The 23373-nt window shown below is 38.8% G+C and overlaps 1 protein-coding gene across 6 annotated transcripts in view; it reads right to left on the bottom strand.

The window, feature by feature from the left end:
* Positions 1 to 15225, bottom strand: part of ARNT (aryl hydrocarbon receptor nuclear translocator) — a 70364-nt gene extending 55139 nt beyond the window's left edge. For 3 of the 6 annotated variants that reach the window (XM_045083112.1, XM_045083113.1, XM_045083114.1), the window contains exons 1-2: positions 15036 to 15224; positions 3551 to 3664 (exon numbers count right to left, since the gene is read on the bottom strand). In XM_045083112.1, the coding sequence (XP_044939047.1) occupies positions 3551 to 3664; positions 15036 to 15060 (139 nt within the window). In that variant the 5' untranslated portion in view covers positions 15061 to 15224. Of the gene's footprint in view, positions 1 to 3550; positions 3665 to 15035 lie in introns of all 6 variants that reach the window. The other 3 variants (XM_045083115.1, XM_045083117.1, XM_045083116.1) reach the window with 2 other exon arrangements.
* Between the last annotated feature and the right edge of the window lie 8148 nt (positions 15226 to 23373).

Here is a 23373-nt window from a genome sequence, read left to right as displayed (position 1 = left end):
AAAAAGGCCTCAAGTTAATACTTAATTGTGAAAGACAATCCTTTTATGATTGGGAAGAAAGCAAGAATGTTCCCTCTTATCACTTATTCAAACATATTGTGGGAAATCCTAGCCAGTGCAAAAAATGCAAGAAAAGGAAACAAAAGGCATAAAGATCAAAAAGGAAGAAATAAAACTATCCCCATTCACAGATGGCATAACTATCTTTGTAGATAATTCTAAGTAATCTATCAAAACAACTCACCAGCAAGTAAGTGATTCCAGTAAAACTGAATGATACAAGATTAAACTGCTTCTATATATATTAGCAACTAGTAGACACCAAAATTTAAAATACCAATCTCCCTACAGGGATGCCTGGGTGGCTCAGCCAGATTAAGCCGCCAACTCTTAGTTTTGACTTCAGTTCACCATCTCAGGGTCCTCGGATCAAGCTCTGCATTAGGCTTCGCACTCACTAGGGAATCTATCTGAGGATTCTCTTTCTCCTCCTTCCCCTGCTCCTGCTCACACTTTCTCTAAAATAAATAAATAAATCATGGGGTGCCTGGGTGGCTCAGTTGGTTAGGCATCTACCATCCGCTCAGGTCATGATCCCTGGTTGCTGGGACTGAGCCTCCTATCAGCCTCTCTGCTATGCAGGGAGTCTGCTTTTCCTTCTGCCCCTCCCCAACTCATGCTCTCCCTTGCTCTCTCTCTCAAATGAATAAAATCTTTAAGGAAATATAAATAAAATAAACCTTTTAGGGTCCCCTGGGTGGCTCAGTCGTTAAATGTCTGCCTTCACTTGGGTCATGATCCCAGGATTCTGGGAATGAGCCCCACATCATCATGCTCCCTACTCAGTGGGAAGCCTGCTTCTCCCTCTCCCACTCCCCCTGCTTGTATTCCATCTCTCACTGTCTCTCTGTCAAATAAATAAATAAATAAATAAAATATTTTTAAAAAATAAAAAAGCTATTTGTAATCACTTAAAAAAGAAAAAAATACAACAAACATCACAGGACTTGTATGCTGAAAACACAACACTGATAAAAGAAATCACAGATCTAATAGATACACCATGCTCATGAATTCGAACTCAACATAAAGATGTCAATTTTCTTCAAATTGATACACAGGCTTAATGTGATTCTTATCAAAATTCTACCAAGATGTTTTTATAAACAAGATAATTCTAAAAATTTTTAAGGAAAGGTAAAGAAACTAATAGCTAAAAACAATTTTGATGAAGAAGAGTGGCAGGAATCAGTCTACCCAATTTCAAGGCTTTATGGTAATCAAAAAGATTTATGGTAATCAAAAGTATGGAGTCTTGGCAGAGGGACAGACACAGAGCAATGGAACCCAGAAACAGACCGATACAAATATGCCCAAATGATTTCTGACAAAAGTGCAAAAACAATTCAACAGAGGAAAGATCATCTTTTCAACAAATGGTGCTAGAGCAACAGGACAACTGTAGATGAAAAAACTGAACCTCAACCTAAGTTCTGCCCTTTATATAAAAATTCATCAGAATGGATCACTATGTCAATGTAAAAACTATGTAACATTGTGGGGCGGGGAGGAGAAAATCTTCAGGATCTAGGCCTAGGCAGAGTACTTAGATTTGGCACCAAAAGAATGATCCATTAACAGTAAAACTGATAGATTGGATTTCATTAAAATTAAAAAACTTTTAGTCTGTGAGTGACTGCAAGAAGATGAAAAGACAAGTAACGGAGTGGCAGAAAACACTGAAGGAAAGGACTTATATCCAGAATATAAAAAAGAAACTCAAAACTCAACATTAAAAAAGCAGTCTCGGGTGCGTGGGTGGCTCAGTCATTAAGTGTCTGCCTTTGGCTCAGGTCATGATCCCAGGGTCCTGGGATCCATCCCTGCGTCCGGCTCCCTGCTCATGGGGAGGCCTGCTTCTCCCTCTCCCACTCCCCCTGATTGTGTTCCCTCTCTCACAGTGTCTGTCTGTCAAAAAAAAAAAGCAGTCGGACTAAAACAGGGGCAAGACATGAAGAGACAGTTCACCAAAGATATAAAAATGGTAAATAAGCATATGAAAACATGGTCAACATCATTAGCCATGAGTGAAATGCAACTTCAAGCTACATTGAGATGTACTACATACCTATCAGAATAGCTAACATTTAATTAATTAATTAATTAATTAAAATAACAAATGCTGGGAAGGATGCAGAAAAAGTAGATCACTTAATACATTGCTGGTAGATGTAATACAGCAAAGACACTTCAAAAAACAGTTTGGAAGTTTTTTTAAAAACTCGGGGCACTTGGGCACCTGACTCTGGCTCAGGTCAAGATCTTGGACTTCTGGGATCAAGACCTGCATCATGCTCTGAGCTTAATGGGAGTCTGCTTCTCTCTCTGCCTCTCCACCCACCACTAAATCAGGAATGTACTTTTTATTTTTTTTTTAAAGATTATTTACTTATTTGACAGAGACAGGGAGATCACGAGCAGGCAAAGAGGCAGGCAGAAGGAGAGGGGGGAAGCAGGCTCCCTGCTGAGCAGAGAGCCCAATGCGGGACTCAACCCCAGGACCCTGAGACCATGACCTGAGCCAGAGGCAGAGGCTTTAACCCACTGAGCCACCCAGGCGCTCCTTAAAATCTGAAACAAATATGTTTGTAAAGCATTTATTAATATAATTATTTTTTTCTTTTAGTTTGTTGATGGCATGAATTATAAGTTTTCTCAGCTGGAACCATCTTTGAGTTCCTGGAATAAACCCTACTCTATAACTGCACTAGACTGAATAATATAATATAAAAATACATGTCCACACAGAATCTCATATTGTGATCTTACTTGGAAATAGGGTCACCGAATATATAATCAGCTAAGACTGAAGTCATAATGGGTTAGGGTGGGTTATAAATCCAATGCCTGCTCTTTTTTTTTTTTTCTTTTTTTGAGATTTGAGAGCGATTGGGCACATGCAGATCAAGAGGAAGGGGAAAGGGAGAGGAGAGACAGTCTCAAGCCAGCTAGCACTCAGCACTGAGATCAGGATCTGAGCAGAAACCAAGAGTGGGACACTCAACCCACTGCACCACCCAGGTATCTCTGTCAGCTTTCTTTGTAAGAGGAAGGAGAGACACATTGGATACAGAGACACAGATACTAGAGTGACATGTACAAGCTAAAGAATAGGGAAACATTTTCTCTCTCAGAACCTCCACAAGGAATTAACGCTGCCAACATCTTCATTTCAGATTCTGAGCCTCCAGAACTGTGAAAGAATACATTTCTGTTGTTTTAAATCACCCAGTTTGTTAATTTGTCACAGCAGGCCTGGGAAACTAATATAATAATGATATATGATTCCTTTAATATATTTTGGATATTAATCACTAATATTAGCTCCTTTCAAATGGAAGTACTTAGAGTAGCACAGTTAGGGAGTATTCTTATTGCACTGAAATCAAGTACCTTCTATTAAAATCACAATTGCATGGCCTTGCCTGAGGAAAGCACCCACATCCCAGAGACTGAATGGAAAGCCAGGGATTTGGGTAAATGCACTAACCTCTGCCTCTAGAGTTCTTCCAGCCTGCTCCTACCTCCAGGTCCTGGGTCCGAGCCGTGGCCTCCAGCCCAGCCATCCCTGATGCAGACCGGCTGCCCCCACAGCCCATTTCTCCTGCATAATAGGGTTTTGTGCAATTAGGGAATTTTTCCATAACCTGACCCTTGTATTAATAGAGCCTTCAGGAAATTTCTGTTAGAAACTAAGGACCTCCCTTCAGCTCTGAACAGCTTTTTCGTCAATTCCAACCCAAATATCTACCTTTCTAATTCTCTCAGATTTGTGGGTGGCTTCTCTCCTTTTCCTATTCTACATTCTCTAATTATTTGTTCACTTTACATCTCAGAAATGGAAAAATGTACATCAGTCAAATAAAAGAAATAACAAAAAAAAATTTCACAGAAATTACAGAAAAGCAGTAAATATAACATATTTCAGTTAGTCAACATAATATCCCAGATTTACGAAAAAGCTACCTCTAAATGTAACTTCCTTTCCTGAAATAGGAGAAATCATACAAAATTAAGTCACTGAAAACACAACGAAGGAAAACAGGAATGATAAAGAAAGCATTAAAAGTTGGACGGGAGGCCTGGTTAGCTCAGTGGTTAAGCATCTAGCTGACTCTTGATTTTGGCTCAGGTCATGATCTCAGGGTCGTGAGTCAGAACAAGCCCTGCACTGCTTAAGATTCTTGTCTCCCTCTGCCCCTCCCCTGATTCACACTTATCCTCTCCCTCTCAAATAAATAAATTAATAAAAATCTTTTTTTTTTTAATTTTGGGTAATAAAATGTTCAAAAAGAAACCTTGAGATGAATTATTCATTATATTCTTAATGTCTAAAATATGAACTTTGGATGTGTTTTTTAATTTTTTTAAGATTTTATTTATTTGAGAGAACTCTACAACAAAAAACATAACCTGATTTTAAAATGTCCAAAAGACTTGAATAGACATTTCTTCAAAGATACACAAATAGCCAATTAGCATATGAAAAGATGTTCAACCACCACAAATCACTGAAGAAATGCAAATCAAAACTAAGAGATATTACCTTACACCCACTATGACAGCAACCATCAAAAATTTTTAAAAATTAATTTAAAAATTTTTTAAATAATGAAAAATAAATGAGTGCCTGGCTGGCTCAGTTGGTAGAACATATGACTCTTGATCTTGAAGTTGTGAGTTCTGGCCCCATGCTGGCCATAGAGCACACTTAAAACTTTAATAAATTAAAAAATAACAAGTATTGGCGTACCTGGATGTTTCAGTTGGTTAAGCAGCTGTTTGCCTTTGGTTAAGGTTATGATCCTGGGGTCCTGGAATGGAACCCTGCAGGAAGCCTGCATCTCCCTCTCCCCACCCACCCCCCAGCAGGTGCTATCTCTCTCTCTCAAATAAACAATCTTAAAAAAAAAAAAAAAAGTATCGTGAGGATGTGGGAAAAATGGAACGCTTGTACTCTGTTGGTGGGAAAATGATTTGGCAGAGCCACTATGGAAAACAGTATAGAGAGTCCTAAAAAAATTAGAAACAGAACTATTTTATGATCTAGCAATTCTAATTCTGGATATATACTCAAAAGAATTGAAAGCAGAGTCTCAAAGAGATACTTAGACAACATCCACAGCAGAATTATTCACAATAATCAAGAGGTAGAAGCAAGCCAAGTGTCCACTGACAGATAAATGGATAAAAAATTGGGGAATATACATCCAGTGGAATACCCTTTGGCCTTTTAAAAAAGGGAATTCTGCAGTAACATACAATACAGATGAACCTCAAAGGTACTAGCTAAGCAAAATAAGCTAGTCACAAAAGGAGAAATACTATATGACTCTACTTAAATGAGGTACCTAGAAAAGTCAAATTGATTGAGACAGAGTATAGAATGGTTGTATCCAGGCACTGGGGGATTTGGAGAATGGGGAGTTATTATTTACTGAGTACAGAGTTTCAGTTTTGCAAGATGAAAAGTTTTGGAGATGTGTGGTGATGATGGCTGCACAACACCGTGAATATCCTAAGGCCACTGAACTGTACACTTAAAAATGTTAAAATGGCAAATTTTATGTATTGTGCATTTTGCCACAATGGAAAAAAATGTATCAGAAAAATTTTGAGGTGAATCTATATCATGGAAATGGAAAGTTATCTATCATATATAATTATGGAACAAGCTACAGAAAAAAAATATAAAATACATTTCTTTTTCAAAGCTTGTATGTGGGATGCCTGGGTGGCTCAGGCAGCTGAGCATCTGCCTTCAACTCAGGTCATGATCCCAGGGTTCTGGGACTGAGTCCACATAGGGCTCCCTGCTCAGTGAAGAGCCTGCTTCTCTTTCTGCCTGCCATTCTCCCTGCTTGTGCTCTGTTTCTGACAAATAAATAAATAAGATTTTTTTAAAAATAAATAAAGTTTATATGCATAACCCAAGTCTGGAAGAATTCATTTAGTATTAATTGCATGCCTACTATATGCTGGCACTACCAGATCCTAGAGATAAAGCAATAAATAGAAAAGACAAAGATCCTAACCTTTACAAACTTTACATGCCAGTGGGAGAGAGAGACCAACAAGAAAAATAACTTAAATATAAACTGGAATAACAATATGAAAGTGACATTTTATAGGTAAAAAATGGATATCAAATTTCAAATGATTCAACCTAATAATACGTTATATAGTAATAAATGTGGAGGGAAAAAAAACTACAGGAAGTCAAATCACAAGTATATAATGGTTAGGGGCGGCTGGGTGGCTCAGTAGGTTAAGTGTCCGACTCTTGTTTTCAGCTCAGATCATGATCTCAGGGTTCTGAGATGGAGCCCTGCATCAGGTCCATGCTCGGCTCTGAGTCTGCTTGAGATTCTCTCTCCCGCTCCTTAGGGGGAAAAGAAAGTATATAAAAGTTGAAGGACAGGAGGATAGCAATTTTAGATAGTGAGGAAAGACATCACTGAAAAGGTAAAAGGAGATAGGAATAGGAGACAAGAGATAAGAAAAGGAGATAAGGCAATAAGCCATGCAGGTATCTGGGGGAAACGCATTCTAGGCACAGTGCAAAGATCCAGAGGTGAGAACATGCCTGTTAAGTTCTAGAAATAGTGTGGATGACATCATGGCTAGAATGGAGTGAGCAAATGTAACACAATAAACTGACAGTAGTTATCTCTCAGATGGCATATAGAGACTTCTACATTTGATTTTCTATATATCCTTATTATTTTGTCTTTTACATTAAGCATGTATCACCTTTATACTGGGAAATGCAAGATCCAAATTTTTAAAAAAGAAAATGTGGGGGGTACATACATTGAAAATTTGAGAGAACAAAGCTTAAGCTTTAAAATTAGATAAAACAGGATTCCAATCCTGGGGTTGCCACTTACCATCTATTTGACTTAATCTCTCTGAGTTTACCTGTAAAATGTAGGTAATAATAGTACCAACTTTTTTGGAAGATTATATTAGATATTGCATGTGAAAAGTACTTACCATAGCACCTGAAATACTGTAAGTACTCCTTAAATAGTAGCTTTACAAAAATAAATCACAAACCAAAATGTTAATTGATTTTACTATTAATTTTTTTCATGAAAAAGCAATATATTAAAATATGGATATACAGAAAAACAAAAATAAAAGTCTCTAAAAATATTCAACAATCTTACAGAAGCAAACAATCAAAAGTAAAATCCTCTACACACAAACTCCAATCTCACCTTCCCCCTAGGGTAACTGCTATTAACATTTTGATAGAACCTTTCCATATCTTTTTCTATACACCATATATCAAAGGTTTTCTGGTAATTTTTACATAAGAAAGGTTTTTTGGTAATTTTTACAGAAGGCAATTTTTACATAAGAAAGTGATCATGTTATATTTATTCTGAATGTTTTGTTTTTTCCATATAACAATAAATTTGGAAGGTATGTCATGTCAAATAGAGTTAGTTCAACCTTTTTAATTGTTATATAGTACTCCATAGTACAAATGTATATATTTATGATATTCAAACAATCAGTATCATAAATAATGTTTCAAAGAACAACATTGTGTATTTTTCTGTATGGTACCAGTATTTCTATAGTAATACATTTCTGAAAATGATAAGGGAACATATTTTTTTTTTAAAGATTTTATTTATTTATTTGACAGAGAGAAATCACAAGTACACTGAGAGGCAGGCAGAGAGAGAGAGAAGGAAGCAGGCTCCCTGCTGAGCAGAGAGCCCGATGCGGGACTCGATCCCAGGATCCTGAGATCATGACCTGAGCCGAAGGCAGCGGCTTAACCCACTGAGCCACCCAGGCACCCAAGGGAACATATTTAAAAGTTTGCCCATTATACTCTAAGAAAGCTATGCCAATTAAGAGGCTCATCAACCATATCAAATATGTCCACCAGCACTGAGAAGTAGCAATCCTTCAAATTTTTGCCAATTTTCTAGGTATAAAATTATCATTAATGTTCATTTATCTGTTATTAGTAAGACTGAATATATTTTTGTTATTGTTAATACTTTTTCTATTTTGTCCTATAAAATTTAAATAGTGATTACATGTAACTTCCCTAAAAAAAGCAAAGTCTACAATTAAAAAAGAAGTTCACGCTTTTAGTAATAGGTTTATATAGAATCTATGAATTAGAGGAATTAAGAGAAAGAAAAGTTGATTCTGAGATGGTTTAAATTAAGATGTGGCATAGTCCATAGCACAGAGAAGGTGCTCAATAAGAAGGAAATAGTAAAGAAAACACAGCCACCAGCCAGAAAAGTTTCAAATTAAGCTGAGCCTCAAAAAAAGTAAAGGAGTGGAAAAAGGCATTCCACACAAAGGACATAAGCAAATCCTAAAGGAAGGTATGAAAATATGCGTGAAGAGCTGTCAGGCCTATATAGAGCACAGAGTCTGTATTTGGGGGAAAAAATAAAATGTCAAGTGTGAGAAGGTCTTCGATGACAAGATGAAATCTTAGATTTGATTCAACAAGCAACCAAAAGATAAGATACATTTTTAAATCAGAATGACAAGACGAAAAGGTAAATTAAAAGATTAATACGACAGATTTAAAGTTTGAAGTAATAGAAGTAGGGAGATGAATTATACTAACCAAAAATGAGGTGATAAAGGCATAGTACAACAGCAGGATGAAAAGGTTAAAAGAACCTCTAAAATTTTAAACTATGCCACTTCTGAAGAAAAATAATGGGGTAAATGCATACCTCTACTTTTACTCCCCATCCCCTGAAATTATATAAAGGAGAAAAACAATTTTATTTAAGACATAAAGTCCATTGACACAAAAAAATGGAAGAAAAGAGCAACAAATTTTTGGAAACTGGGACCACTGCCTTGATAGATCCACAAGAACTGAATCCTAAGCCAGCAGGAGAAAAAGCAGAAAACCACCACAATTTATGTCAGAATCCCCCAAAGTCTCAGGAATTGGTAATTCTAGGTGCAGAGGAGGGGGTATGTGTGAATGAAAGCTAAAATAAAAAGAACTGGTTCAACAACTGTTTAAGCAGCAGGTAGGTTTTCAGATCCTCTCCCTAGTCCTTCTAGCAGGGAAATTGCCTCACTCCCCCATTAAAAGACTGCTTTATTCTTTGGAGAATATAAATCTTCTTTTCTATCTATGTTGCCTGGTCTAGGGAACACCAGGCAAAGCTGAAAGTGAGGCTACCATACTGAAAACAGGGAAACTAACAGCAATGAATGCAAAATGGATGCTTTCCTCTTCCTTTGCTGTACTGCTTTGCCTATATTCCATGTTTTCTCTTTCTTGGATTACTGGTGAAGCACATCCTCTACTAAGTTCTTGAAAAAGAGTGTAAGGGAGACCTTGGATATATGAAAATATCTTTCTTATATTTCACTAACCAATAGTTTGCCTACGTCTGCAATTCTAAGTTGGAAATTATTTTCCTTATGAATTCTGAAGGCATTGCTCCATTGCCTTCTACTTTCCAGTGTGACTAGTAAGAAGCATGATCAGTCTGATTCCAGATTCTTCTGAGGAGTGATCAATTTTTTTCTTTGTAGCTTACAGGATACTCCTTGTATCTGATGCTGAAATCTCATGATATTGTGCCTTGATGTGGGTTGTGTTTTCATTCACTAGTCTGTCCCCTTCAATTTGAAAACTCATGTCTTAAACTTCTCGAACATTTTATTCAAACAAGAACAAAAAAGTTAAAAGAGATAAAAATGGTTGTTACCGAGAAGAAACTGAGAGTACAGAGTGGAGGACTATCGTTTTTGTAAGAAATCATGTAAAATTAACTCTTCAAATAAATATATGTATATACAATTTGATTAAAATAACTTTAAATATATATGTTTAAACATATCTATCTTAAATATACACTTTTACATAATCAAAACATTTTTTATGTTTAAATATATATATGGGGGTTTTTTTGAGGGGGGGGCTATCTGATAACCAATCAGATAAATACATGAAAGAATCCAAACACTTCCAGTTGCTTAGCCTGGGGAACTGAAAAAACTGTGATAATCATGGAAGATACAGAAAAGTTAGGAAGGGTAGAAGATTTGAAGGAAATACTGGTGAGCATATATATAAATTGTATGTTAAAGATTATTCAAATAGAGATGTGTTTTAAATAGATGAAAATAGGGGCACCTGGGTGGCTCAGTCATTAAGCTACTGCCTTCAGCTAGGGTCATGGTCCCAGGTTCCTCAGATCTAGCCCCACACCAGCCTCCCCACTGTGGAGGTGGGAGCCTGCTTTCCCTCGCCCACTGTCCCTGCCTGTGTTCATACTGTCGCTGTCTCTCTCTCTCTGTCAAATAAATAAATAAAATCTTAAAAGAAAATAGATGAAAATATAGGAAAGAAGCTATGAGAGAAGTCAGGAACGATAATTTTAGAGAATTTTTTTTTTGAGAATATTTAATACACGTAAGAAAAATAAGGGAATGGGATATAGTAGTTAGCAAACAAATACTTAAGGTAGGAAAGTAGCTGGGCAAATAGAAATGAAGGAAGCTTAATAGTTATAAGCTCTAGCCCCAGCAATGAGACTAGAAAAGAAGTATAATGGGCAAGAAAAAGAAAATGAGCAGGCAAAAGAAACAAAGAAAGAAGAGTCAGTGAAAAAAAATTAAAAATAAGCAGAGCAGCATCTCCATGAGGCTTATCTAAAAGGCACAATTGTGTGGACGCCTCGGTGGCTCAGTTGGTTGAGTGACTGCCTTCGGCTCAGGTCATGATCCTGGAGTCCAAACAGGATCGAGTCCCACACTGGGCTCCCTGCTCCGTGGGGAGTCTGCTTCTCCCCCTGACCTCTCTCCTTTCACGCGCTCTCTCTCTCTCAAATAAACAAATAAAATTTAAAAAAAAAAAAAAAAGGCACAATTATGGAGTATGGAGAACTGAGAGACAAATTTCAATAAGAAGCCTAAAAAGTATTTAACCAGCTGAGAAACAAGGGCAGCCACCTGGGTAGATTGGTCAGTTAAATGTCTGCCTTCCAGCTCAGGTCATGATCCTGGGGTCCTGGGATTGAGTCCCTCACTGGGCAACCTGTTCTGCTGGCCAGGTCGGGGGTGGGTGGATCTGCTTCTCCCTCTCCCTCTGCCCCCACGCCCCCTTCTCCCCCACCCCCGCCGGCTCATTTTCTCTCTCTCTCTCTCTCTCAGATAAATAAAATCTTAAATAAATAAATAACTGAAAACAGAACACCTGGCTGGCGTTGCCAGGTGTTGGAGCTGGTGGAGTATGCAACTCTTGACCTTGGGATTATGAGGTCGAGCCCCACATTGGGTGTAAAGATTACTTAAAAATAAAGTCTTTAAAAAATAAAGAGCTGAAAAACAACTATGAGTAAAAAACACAGTAGGGACGCCTGGGTGGCTCAGTCAGTTAAGCTGCTGCCTTCAGTTCAGGTCATTATCCTAGGGTCCTGGGATCAAGTCCCACATTGGGCTCCTTGATCGGCAGGGAGCCTGCTTCTCTCTCCACCTCTGCCTGCCACTCTACCTGTTCTTGTGCACGCGCGCGAGTTCTCTCTCTCTCTCTCTGACAAATAAATAAATAAAATCTTGAAAAAAATATATTAAAAAAAAACCCCACAGTAACTCAGAGAAAAGCTTTTAGGGACTGCAACACTCTTCCAGTTCTTTTTTCAACACCTTGCACTCACCGCTCCATCTAAGCCTTTATGCCCTCCTGAGCTGCCCAGATATGGTATTTCACCATATCCCACCCTCCTCCTCCTCAAAAGATATTTGTCATCTTTATCATACTACATTGCAGTAGGCAGTGACTCTAAGAGTGGAAAATCTTATACTTTAATGATTAAGAATATTGACTATGGGAGCAGCTGGGTGGCTCAGTCAGTTGAGCATCAGACTCTTGATTTCAGCTCAGGCTGGTCAGGAGATCCAGCCTCAGGATGAGCTCAGTGCAGAGTCTGCTTGAAATTCTCTCTCCCTCTCTCTGCCCTTCCCCCTACACATGCATGTGAGCATGTACACTCTCTCTTTAAAATAAATAAAGAAAACAGGTGCCTCAGTGCATCAGTTGGTTAAACATTCAACTCTTGATTTCAACTCAGGTCACAATCTCAGGGTCCTGAGATGGAGCCCCAAGTCGGGCTCTGTGCACTGGACATGGAGCCTGCTTGGCAGTTTCTCCTTCTCCCTCTGTCCCGTCCCCATTCTCTCTCAAAAATAAAAATAAAATAAAAAATTTAAAAATGTAAAATAAAAAGTTGACTGTGTAGACAGATTGCCAACAATCAAATTGTCTCTACCCCCTACTAGCCTGGGCCACCACACTCTCTAAATCACACTCTATGTACAATTAACATGATCATAAAGCATTATTATTAACACTGAAGATTACCTTAAATGGAGCTTAGAGAGAAAAGTTAAATAATGATTACAAAAATCTTTTGCAGACATTTGTGAAAATAGAATTAGTAAGAACAATAGGAACTCTAAACCAGCAAAAAAAAAAAACCTCAAAGAATTAGGTATGTCTCTAATCCCTAAAATGGCTCTAAGGAAATGTCTGACAATGCAACAAAGAATTCTGACCTGAAAAGCATTTACCTTCTTTTTTTAAGATTTATTTATTTATTTCAGAGAGAGAGTTTGCAAGCATGCAGCTAGCAGGTGGGGGCTGGGGCAAAGGGAGAGAAAGAGAGGGACTCTCAAGCAGACTCCCACTGAGGGCAGACCCTGCTGGGAGCTTTATCCCAGGACCCTGAGATCATGATCTCAGCAAGAGTCCAAGGCTCAACCAACTGCACTACCCAGGCACGCCAAAAACATTTTCTTTCTTTTCACTGAGCACAGTGTATTTCCATCCCATGACCCTCCATTCATAGTCCACATTTCCCAAAACCCAACAGGCTATAAAAGTCCACAATGCATCTGTGATTGCTTCCATTTTCTATAAAGAGGCAAAAGAAAAAAAATTAAGGGAAAAAGCACCTTTTCTAATTTAATAACCAGATAATTAAATGTTGTATCAGTAACTTGGAAGAGATGTGACAATTTTTCAACATCAAAAAGGAGATCTAAAAATTGCAGGCACAGGATGTCGAAGGATAATAAAATCAAATGCTTCATCAGCAAGGATTCTATACAAATAAACACCATTTTCTGGTTCAGATTTCAGCTGATAGGAATCAAGTAATAAAATGTGGTCAAGAAACTGTCATTCTGGTCACTGTTGTTGAAAAAAACAAAATAAAGCAGCCCCACCCACACTGCTGGAAAAAAGCTTCCGAAACATTCACTAATCTTGTTTACCCAGGCCACCTCTTAATAAGAGAAATGCTTTGCAACTTGACTAGGGTTATGTAACTATTTTGCAATGTGTTATCAGTTTAAAATCATGTTTATTTACTCCCCAGTATTAACACATAGATTATTTTACTACAAGGTCCGGTTTGCCGTACTAATAGCATCTTTCCAATTTTATTCCATCATCAGCACTTCCTGCAATAAAACCTGAGCCATTAATTTTATCTTTTCCTCTAAAAAAGTTTGAAAGATTTTATAATATGTTGACATGTGACTAATTAACTTCCTTAAATAGCTCTGTTACCAGAAACAGGGTAGTAAAGACACTAAATTTCATAGGGATTCAACTGTTATAGCAAAACTTGGGTACCTTAAATTATACTCATTTCAGAGACATGGAAAAAAAATCCAATTTCAGCTTCAATATGGGAACCCCAGTGAGTCCCTTTCACTGCCGTATTTTCAAGTAATTCAGCCCCAACCTCTGGGTTCTTTTTTAAGCCTATCAAAGATAGGGATTTCTGGAAAAGATTTTATTTCGCAAGAACGTAAACTAGGATCTCTAAAATGAACTTCCCAGGGAGAAGTAACTGTAATATAGTGGAAAGAGGACTGGGGCTAGGAATTTGGAGACCTGATCTGTTTAGACCTGCCTCAATACACTCCACTCCATTGCTTAGACATGACTGGCTAGATTTTTTAATAACCAAGCTCCCCCTTTTGAAGAGATGTTCACTGAAAAATGACATGAAACTGACTCTTCTTTCAAAAGAACCCTCAACCCTTTAATTTTTTTAAAGATTTTGTTTATTTATTTATTTATTTGACAGAGAGAACGCACAAGCAGGGGGAGTGGCAGGCACAGGGAGAGGGAGAAGCAGGCTCCCCGCTGAGCAGGGAGCCCGACCAGGGCTGGAACCCAGGACCCTGGGATCACGACCTGACAAGACAGACGTTTAACCCCTTAACCGACTGAGCCACCCAGGCGCCCCCTGAACTTTTCTTAAAGAATGGGAACTGCCTCGATCTACACCCAACAAGATTTAAACCTCGGGTTCTGGATGCTAGCTGTTGGTAAGATCTGCCTTGAACACCAACCATTACATAAACTTCTGTCCTCAGCAGCTGAAGACACTATAGGAACTTAATAAAACGCCAGTTTCAAAGGATAGCGGCAGGGGGGGGGGCAGTCTAGAAAAACTAAGTATATACTCAAAGATTTTTATTTACACGTTTAAACGTTTCGAAGTGCAACACTTCAGCTAAAGAGCAACATGGTTCAGTGTTTATAAATCCAAATTACTTTTAAAGTAAGAGGAGCCATTCTGCCCAGTTATTCTGCAACAAGCAGCTCCAGTGGGCAGAGTTGAAAGAGGACCACATCACACATCAGAAAGCCGCCAGTGGAGTGGAGGCAGGCCAAGCCCAGCTTCGGGAGCCGCTCCAACAGAACTCACCCCAAGGAACTCCCTCCAGCCCTCTCCCTCCCTCCACCTCGGGTCTCCCCAGTTCCCTAGGGTCGGCCCCTCCCCCCAACCGTCCCTCCCCTCCCCCACAACCCTCTGGCCACCCCCGTTCGTCCTAGCGCCCTCAGCCCCAACTACTGCCCAGGAGCCCTGGGTCTCCTCAGCTGCCAACCCTCTCAGCCCCTCCTCCTTTAGAGGCGCCCTAGTCCTTAGTCTACTCACCGGGGTTAGCAGCAGTCGCCGCCATGGCCGTAGATGCCACTGCCGTCGCGCCACCCCCCCAGTGGGAGGAGCCGTCGCCACCGAACCGGGGGAGGGGGAGGGGAGAGCCACTCCCCAGATGCGGCGCCCCGCTGCCGCCGCCGCCACTGCGGAATCAAAGATGGCGGCTGTGGCAACCCCCCCCCCACCGGCCCCAGCCCCTACGGAGGGTTGACCCCGCCCATAGAGTGGGTGGAGTCATTCCCCACCCACACCTCAGCCCTCCTGCTCTGAGAAACTGACCAATGAAAATGCCAAGAGGTTGGGCTAGCCACTGTGCCCGCCGGTCCATTGGAGGAGGGCGGGCAAAAAAGAAGTCCAGCTGTCTCTCTAATCCCGCCTCCTGTGCGTCAAAGGTCAGTGATCGAGTGACGTAAGTGAAAAAAATTTTACTAAAAATCTCGGGTAGGTGGTGGATTCCCCGGGCTAACAACTAACTGTGCGGACGAGTAAATCCTCTTTAGGTGCTCTAATGCTTCAACTTTACACAGTGATTTGTAATCCTTTCTAGAATTTGGTCTTCCTTTCAGGACCTTTGTCCCTGGTGAAAAAAAACTCAATAACTAATTTTTGAGTGCCTGGTATGGAATTCAGTCGTGGAAAACAATCTGGGCGCTTAAGGTGAGGGAGATACCGACAGCCAAAACAGAAGGCAATGTATGAAGCAGGTATTTTGATGAAGAGTGGGATGACTTCCTTTGGTCAATGATAGGGACATAATGATGGGTTTTTAGTAGGAAAGTGATAAGATGAGGACTGAACAGATTTTTTAATAATAGGAAGCACTAAGCATTCGAGCCAGACGCTACCCAAACTGTCTTGTGTGTTTACTCATTTAATCTTCACAACACATAATGTAGATTCTATTACTATTTCCATTTTGCAGATAAGAAAACAAAGAGATTAAGCAAGTGATAACTGGTAAGTAATGGCGTGCGATGCAAACTGAAGAACTCTGACTCTAGGAACAAGTTTTAACACTACAAGATACTGCCACCTTTACATGTATTTCTCAAATTATTTAATATAAATTTAAATCAAATTTTAACAAATTCCATTACACTATTGAGCATATTCACATTCTTATAGGTTACATATGGACTACAAAGATTACATTGATCCTTTTCTCTCATTATTTAACAGTACAATTTATCTCTACTGAGGTATTTTAACATAATTTGTATATTATTGTTTACATTGTTAAAATTATTTTGCACTTTGTTGCTATTTTGTTGTGTTGTATTTCCTGTTCATCAAAAAAGAAAAATTATCCACTCAAAAGAAGTTTGCTGGGACACCTGGGTGGCTCAGTGGGTTAAGCCTCTGCCTTTGGCTCAAGTCATAATCTCAGGGTCCTAGGCAGAGAGCCTGCTTCCCTTCCTCTCTGGCTGCCTGCCTGTACCTACTTGTGATCTCTGTCTGTCAGATGAATAAATAAAATCTTAAAAAAAAAAAAAAAGGAGTAAGCTGACACATAAGGAGTAGTGATGTAACAATTTCAATTCAAAATTGTGTGGTAAAGGTAGCTAGCTATTAAACAAGACTACAGTTCAGATATAGACTGCAAGTTTTGTGCCTTTACATAAGTTCATAAATAAATGAATAAATAAAAATGTAAGTAGAGGGGCGCCTGGGTGGCTCAGTGGTTTAAGCCTCTGCCTTCGGCTCAGGTCATGATCTCAGGGTCCTGGGATCGAGTCCCGCATCGGGCTCTCTGCTCAGCGGGGAGCCTGCTTCCTCCTCTCTCTCTGCCTGTCTCTCTGCCTACTTGTGATTTCTCTCTGTCAAATAAATAAATAAAATCTTTAAAAATATATATATAAGTAGAAAATAGAACTATGACTATCTGTGGGACACCTGGATAACTTCATTGGTTAAGCAGTTAAGCGTCTTCCTTTCTGCTCAGGTCATGATCTCAGGGTCCTGGGATCCAGCCTCATGTTAGGCTCCCTGCTCAGTGGAGAGCCTGCATCTCCTTTTCTCTCTGCCTCTCCCTGGTTCATGCTGCTCTCTTTCTATCTCAGGGAAATAAATAAAATCAAAAAAAAAAAAAAAAAAAGGAAGGGAAGAAGAAAAATACAACTATGGACATCTAAAAATTGGATTTTATTGGACCAGTAATCTATCTGTTCACTGCCCACTACACCTTGGCTGTTAGGAACTTTTGCCAAACAGTGACTCAAAAAGCCATCAAAGCTTACAAGTCATTTTTGAACTAAACATAATAACCTCATTGCCTTGTAAAATGTATTTTTCTAGAATGAATGTAAAATAATGTTTTCCAGTATGAAATGAATGAATTTGTGGATTAAAAAAATATCAAGTAACATCCCTGGTTTAAAAAATGGCAAAACTCATTTTTGTTTCAGTGATGCTTGTATAACTAGCTACAGATGTTTTGCTTGGAGAAAGTATAACAAGCTACTGGCAAAAATCCCTGATCAAATACCACATAAAATCATGCATAGTATGCAACACAAAAAGGCAATATTAGCCCTGTACTTCCGAACAGTTGGACACCACTGAGGCACATAATATGAATCATTTCATAGCATATATGCAGTACATAAGGAAAAATGCCCAGAAACTTCTTGTTTGGCTTATCATTCAAAATTGAAGCTACACTAATTCTAAAAGATATATACACTTCTGTGTTTAATGCAGCATTATTTGCAATAGCCAAGATACAGAAGCAACTCAAATATTCAACAACAGATGAATGGATAAAGATGTGGTATACAATGGAATATTACTCACCTTTAAAAAAGAATGAAATCTTGCCATTTGCATAGGTGGATCTAGAGGGTAAAATTCTAAATGAAATAAAATAAGTCAGTCAAAGACAAATACTATATGATTTCACTCATATGTGGAATTTAAGAAACAAATGAACAATGAAAAAAAGAGACAAAAAAATCAGACTCTTAAAATATACAGAACAAACTGGTGGTTGCCAGAAGGGAGGTTGGGGTGGAAGGTAGAGAAATGAGTGAAATAGGTGAAGAGGATTAAAAGTACACTTACTGTGGTGATCATTACCACAGTGAGATACCAACTCACACCAGTCGGAAGGGCTAAAATTAATATGTCAGGAAATTACAGATGTTGACGAGGATGCAGAAAAAGGGGAACCCTCTTAAACTGTTGGTGGGAATACAAGATGGTGCAGCCACTCTGGAAAACAGCATGGAGGTTCCTCAAAAAGTTGAAAATAGAGTTACCCTATGACCTAGCAATTGCACTACTTGGGTATTTACCCCAAAGATACAAATGTAATCCAAAGGGGCACCTTCCACCCCAATGTTTATAGTAGCAAAGTCCACAATAGCCGAACTATGGAAAGAGCCCAGATGTCCATCAACAGATAAATGGATAAAGAAGATATGGGGTATGCATGTGTGTGTGCGCACATGTGCGCGCATATGAGTATTATGCAGCCACCAAGAAAAATGATAATCTTGCATTTACAATGACGTGCATGGAACTAGAGGGTATTATGCTAAGCGAAATAAGTCAATCAGAGAAAGACAATTATCTTATGATCTCACCGATACGTGGAATTTGAGAAACAAGGCGGAGGATCATAGGGGAAGAGAGGAAAAAATGAAACAAGAAGAAACCAGAGAGGGAGACAACCCATAAGAGACTCTTAATCTCAGGAAACAAACTGAGGGTTGCTGCAGTGGAGGGCGATGGGGGGGTTGAAGGGATGGGGTGGCTGGGTGATGGACATTGGGGAGGATATGTTGTTATGGTGAGTGCTGTGTATTTCGTAAGACTGATGAATCACAGACCTATACCCCTGAAACAAATAATACATTATATGTTAATAAAAATAAAGTTGAAAAAAGACTAAAATATTCTATTAATATGTATATACTTTTTAAAAGGACTGCTTTAGAGGAACTCACTATATAAGATATGCAAAAATTGGAAAATTTTAACTCAACTTGTTTTAACAAAAAATGCAGTTGTGACCAATTCAGAATTGTGATTCATTTTTCCTTTCTTGTGTTACTGTTTAATTGTTCTGATTGTCTATGCTACTTAAGTATTTATTCTTATACTCTTTTTTGCTAGAAAATGGTGTACAATAAAATGATGTGTCAAACCTTAAAAAAAAGAATTGTTGAATTACTATCTTATATACCTGAAATATAGTGGAATTCAAAAATAAATAAAAATTTGTTTAAAAATAAAGTAAAAATCTATTGCTATAGTATGATATATGTCATAATAAAGATAAGAAAAAAAACTTTTGGAAGGATACACAGAAAGCCATTACCTACACTTAGTTCTGAGGCAACAAATTGCAGTCTAAATGGGAAAAACACTTACTTTCCACTAAGATTTTTTTGATATTTCAAAAGGTAAAAATTATATGTAGGTTGGGAGAATGCTAAGAGAAATAAAAATATTGGCACAGTAAAAAAAAAAAATTGAAGTTGCAGAACAGGACATTTTCATTCAGAAAAAAATTCATTTAAAAAATAATTATTTTGAGGGGCGCCTGGGTGGCTCAGTGGGTTAAAGCCTCTGCCTTCAGCTCAGGTCATGATCCCAGAGTCCTGGGATCGAGTCCCACATTGGGCTCTCTGCTCTGCGGGGAACCTGCTTCCTCCTCTCTCTCTGCCTGCCTCTCTGCCTATCTCTGTCAAATAAATAAATAAAATATTTAAAAAATAAAAACATAATAATAATAAATAACTCTTTTGGGGAGGTGCCTGTGTGGCTCAGTGGGTTAAGCCTCTGCCTTCGGCTCAGGTCATGATCTCTGGGTCCTGGGATCAAGCCCCACATCAGGCTGTCTGCTCAGCAGGGAGCCGGCCTCTCCCCTCTCTCAGCCTGCCACTCTGCCTATTTGTGGTCTCTCTCTGTCAAATAAATAAATAAAATCTTTAAAAATAAATAAATAAAAATAAAAAAATTATTTTGTGAGGTATGAGAAAGTCTGAAAAAGATATCTTGGGATCAGCACTGAAGGAGTTGTAACCTTCAGTGTAGAAAGGTCATTATTCCTATAATAAACAAAATGTCAGTCCACTTTCTGTTTTATTCAAAGAACAGTTGGTAGCCAAATAGCATTCCTCCTGATTCTGATAAAGCATAGAACAAGTTAATACAAACTGTAAATATAGTAAAATAATAGCCAATAAGCATAATCTCTGAGAAGAAATAGGTAAATATTAGAAGAGAGCTTTTTCTGTAGTGAAGTGAGATAAGTAATGTGGAAGATGTTTTCACAAATTTTTGAATAATGACTGAAGTAAAAGATGCCCTTTCAGGATGCTCAGGTCATGATCCTAGCATCCTAGGATCAAGTCCTGCATGGGACTCCTTGCTCAGTGGGGAGCCTGCTTCTCCCTCTGCCTACCACTCCCCCTGCTTGTGCCCTCTCTCTTTTTCTCTCTGACAAATACATAAATAAAATCTTTTTTTTTTAAAGAAAATCCCTTTTCTCCCATAAGATAATACTAACAAAAACCATTTTTTCAAGTACATTTATCTGAGCCCTGTTTTCATTATTTTTATTAGCTTGAATTTATTACTTCAAGTCCTAAGTGACCTGATTTTTTTTGTTTCCAAATGAATACTTTATCAGATCGTTTGAACATTAAATTTATCCTCCTTTACAATCCAAAATAGTTTCCTGAAGTTTGCTCTATGTGCTTACTTTGCTTATTTGTTTTCTAAACTCTTTGGCACAATTTCTGGGGGTTCAGACCGCCATGATACAGGTCAGGAGAGAACTTTTCTTTTGGGCTGCCAATTCTGATAAATGCCACAATTTTTAATCTTAAGAACAAAGTATCAGGATTTTCTAAGAAAACCAGACTATTATGCAAATGCCTTGACTGTGAAGAGTTTATTATTTCTCAATACACGATAATTTTGTTTCTTCATCAGAAGAAAAAAAAGGCATGACACGTTATTGAACGTATTTTGAACCACATCAAACTGTTACAGTCGAATGGGGAAAAAATACTTTCAGAGTTGAATGCAACCCTTGCAACAGCATACAATGCCTGCTCTCTCCCACGTTGAAACATTCAACTTTAGAGGTTGCTGTATGCCCTCTGCATAAGATCTAACAAACTACTGAAAGCCACCTTCAATTAAAAACTCTCTATAATTCTAGGTCCATGTTAGATCCAGCTCTTCAGAAATTATCTGAATGAGTGGTAGCCATCACCCACTGCAGTACCTGACAAATTCAGATTTTCTAATTTTAATAGAAATGAAAATTTAAAAGCTGGTTAAGAAATGACCTACTGTGGGTCACCTGGGTGGCTCAGTCGGTTGAGCATCTACCTTCAGCATGACCGCAGGTCATGACCTGAGCTGAAGGTAGATGCTCAACCGACTGAGCCACCCAGGTGGCTCCCTACCAAGGACGGAGCCTGACGCAGGGCTCCATCCCAGGATGATGCTGGGATCACAATCTGAGCTAAAGGCAGACACTTGACGACTGAGCCACCCAGGCGCCCCCCACATCAAGCTTCTTGCCCAGCGAGGCACCTGCTTCTCCTTCTGCCTGCCTCTCTCTCACTTTCTCTATCTCTGACAAATAAATAAATCTTAAAAAAACAAAAACAAAAACAAAACAAAAAAAAACCACACACACACAAAAACAGGCTGGCCAGTCAACTTAAACTTCAGATAAATAACAAATGACTTTTTTAGTATAAGTATGCTCTAAATATTGCATAGGAAATATTTATATTTTTTAAAAAGTCATCTTTTGGGACACCTGAATGGCTTAGTTGGTTAAGCATCTGCCTTGGGCTCAGATCATGATGCCAGAACCCTGGGGTAGAGCCCTGCAGTAGGCTCTCTGCTCAATGGAGAGCCTGTTTCTCCCTCTACCTAATGCTCCCCTGCTTTTGCTCTCTCTCTCTCTCTCTCGCTCTATCTCATAAATAAAATATTTAAAAATTTTTAAAAATTAAAAGATCATCCTTTATCCAGAAACCCTATTCCTGGAGGTTAAAATTTTAAGGAAGAGTAATCCAGATTATTTGGGGGGTGGGCAGAGACTAGAAACAGAAAATCCACTTAGGTAAATAACTACTACAGAAATCCAGGGGAGGGGCCCCTGGGTGGCTCAGTGGGCCTCTGCCTTCGGCTCAGGTTGTGATCTCGGGGTCCTGGGATCGAGCCCTGCTCAGCAGGGAGCCTGCTCCCCCCACCGCCCCCTCCCGCCTCTCTGCCTACTTGTGATCTCTTTCAAATAAATAAATAAAATCTTTAAAAAAAAAAATCCAGGGAAACAATTACAAGGATGAGACATAGGTCAGTGAAGCTGAAAAGATAATGATTGCCATAAATACTGTTGTGACAAAATAAGGTTTGCCATGGGATTCTATGCATAGGGAGTGAAAGGAAGTGGTGATGTCAAAGAAAGCTTTTGGATGATCTCAATATCAGAGACTGGTGATGCAGGAAACAGAGGCAGAAGAAAATTTATTAAATTTTCTTATTGCCTACAGCCCATCGACAAGTCCTTGAAATAGTCAGAGTGACTTTATTCTAGGAACTCAGCTGCCTCCATGCTAATACTTTGCTAATACTTTACTAATAGTTTGCTAAGGGTGAAAGGCCATCTTAGCCCAACCCCCAAGATCCTGTAAGTCTACCTTAACATATAAAAATTACTGTGGAAACTTCCTTTATCTCTACCCGCCAAGATACATATTGGCAATCATCCCCCAAGTATATGACCCACCAATATACATCTGAAGGGTCTCATGACTTGGGTTTTACTAGACAGTAAAAAATGACCTTTTCCAAACAATAGCTAGCCCCCTAAAAGTCCTGGAAACCTTCCTTCCAAAATTCTTTAGAGACTCACATTCTCCCTAACCCCCTCCCAGTGTGAAAGTTTATAATAGGCCACTCCTCATGACCCTGGTGTAGATTTTTCTGCCCACAGGTCCTATCCCCATGGTTTAATAAAATCACCTTTTCCACCAAAGACATCTCAAGAATTCTTTCTTAGCCATCGGCTTTGAACCCTAATGTCTTTTCCTAACTGGAAGTTCAGGCTTCTTTGGTTGAAATTTATTTGTTGGATTGGTTGGTTGGGACTTCCAGGTAAAAATGCTTATTAAGCATATGAAATCATAGGGCATCTTCCCAAAAGAGAGATTGGGATCTAGACCTAAAGTTATGCATTAGTGCAAGAGACTGTAGTTGCAGAAAATGACAGCACCTTAGTTAAAAGAGATAAGCAAAAGGACGCAAAGAATGCTTCATGAAATACCTGTTTCAGGCGTCTGAGAAAAGTCAACTATTCAAG

The sequence above is a fragment of the Mustela putorius genome, unplaced genomic scaffold (genome assembly GCF_011764305.1).
Source record: "Mustela putorius furo isolate JIRA1106 unplaced genomic scaffold, ASM1176430v1.1 tig00000695_pilon_pilon_pilon, whole genome shotgun sequence".
Taxonomy (NCBI): domain Eukaryota; kingdom Metazoa; phylum Chordata; class Mammalia; order Carnivora; family Mustelidae; genus Mustela; species Mustela putorius.
The sequence above is the reverse complement of the archived record's forward strand: the minus strand, read 5'-3'. Positions and strand labels throughout refer to the sequence as shown.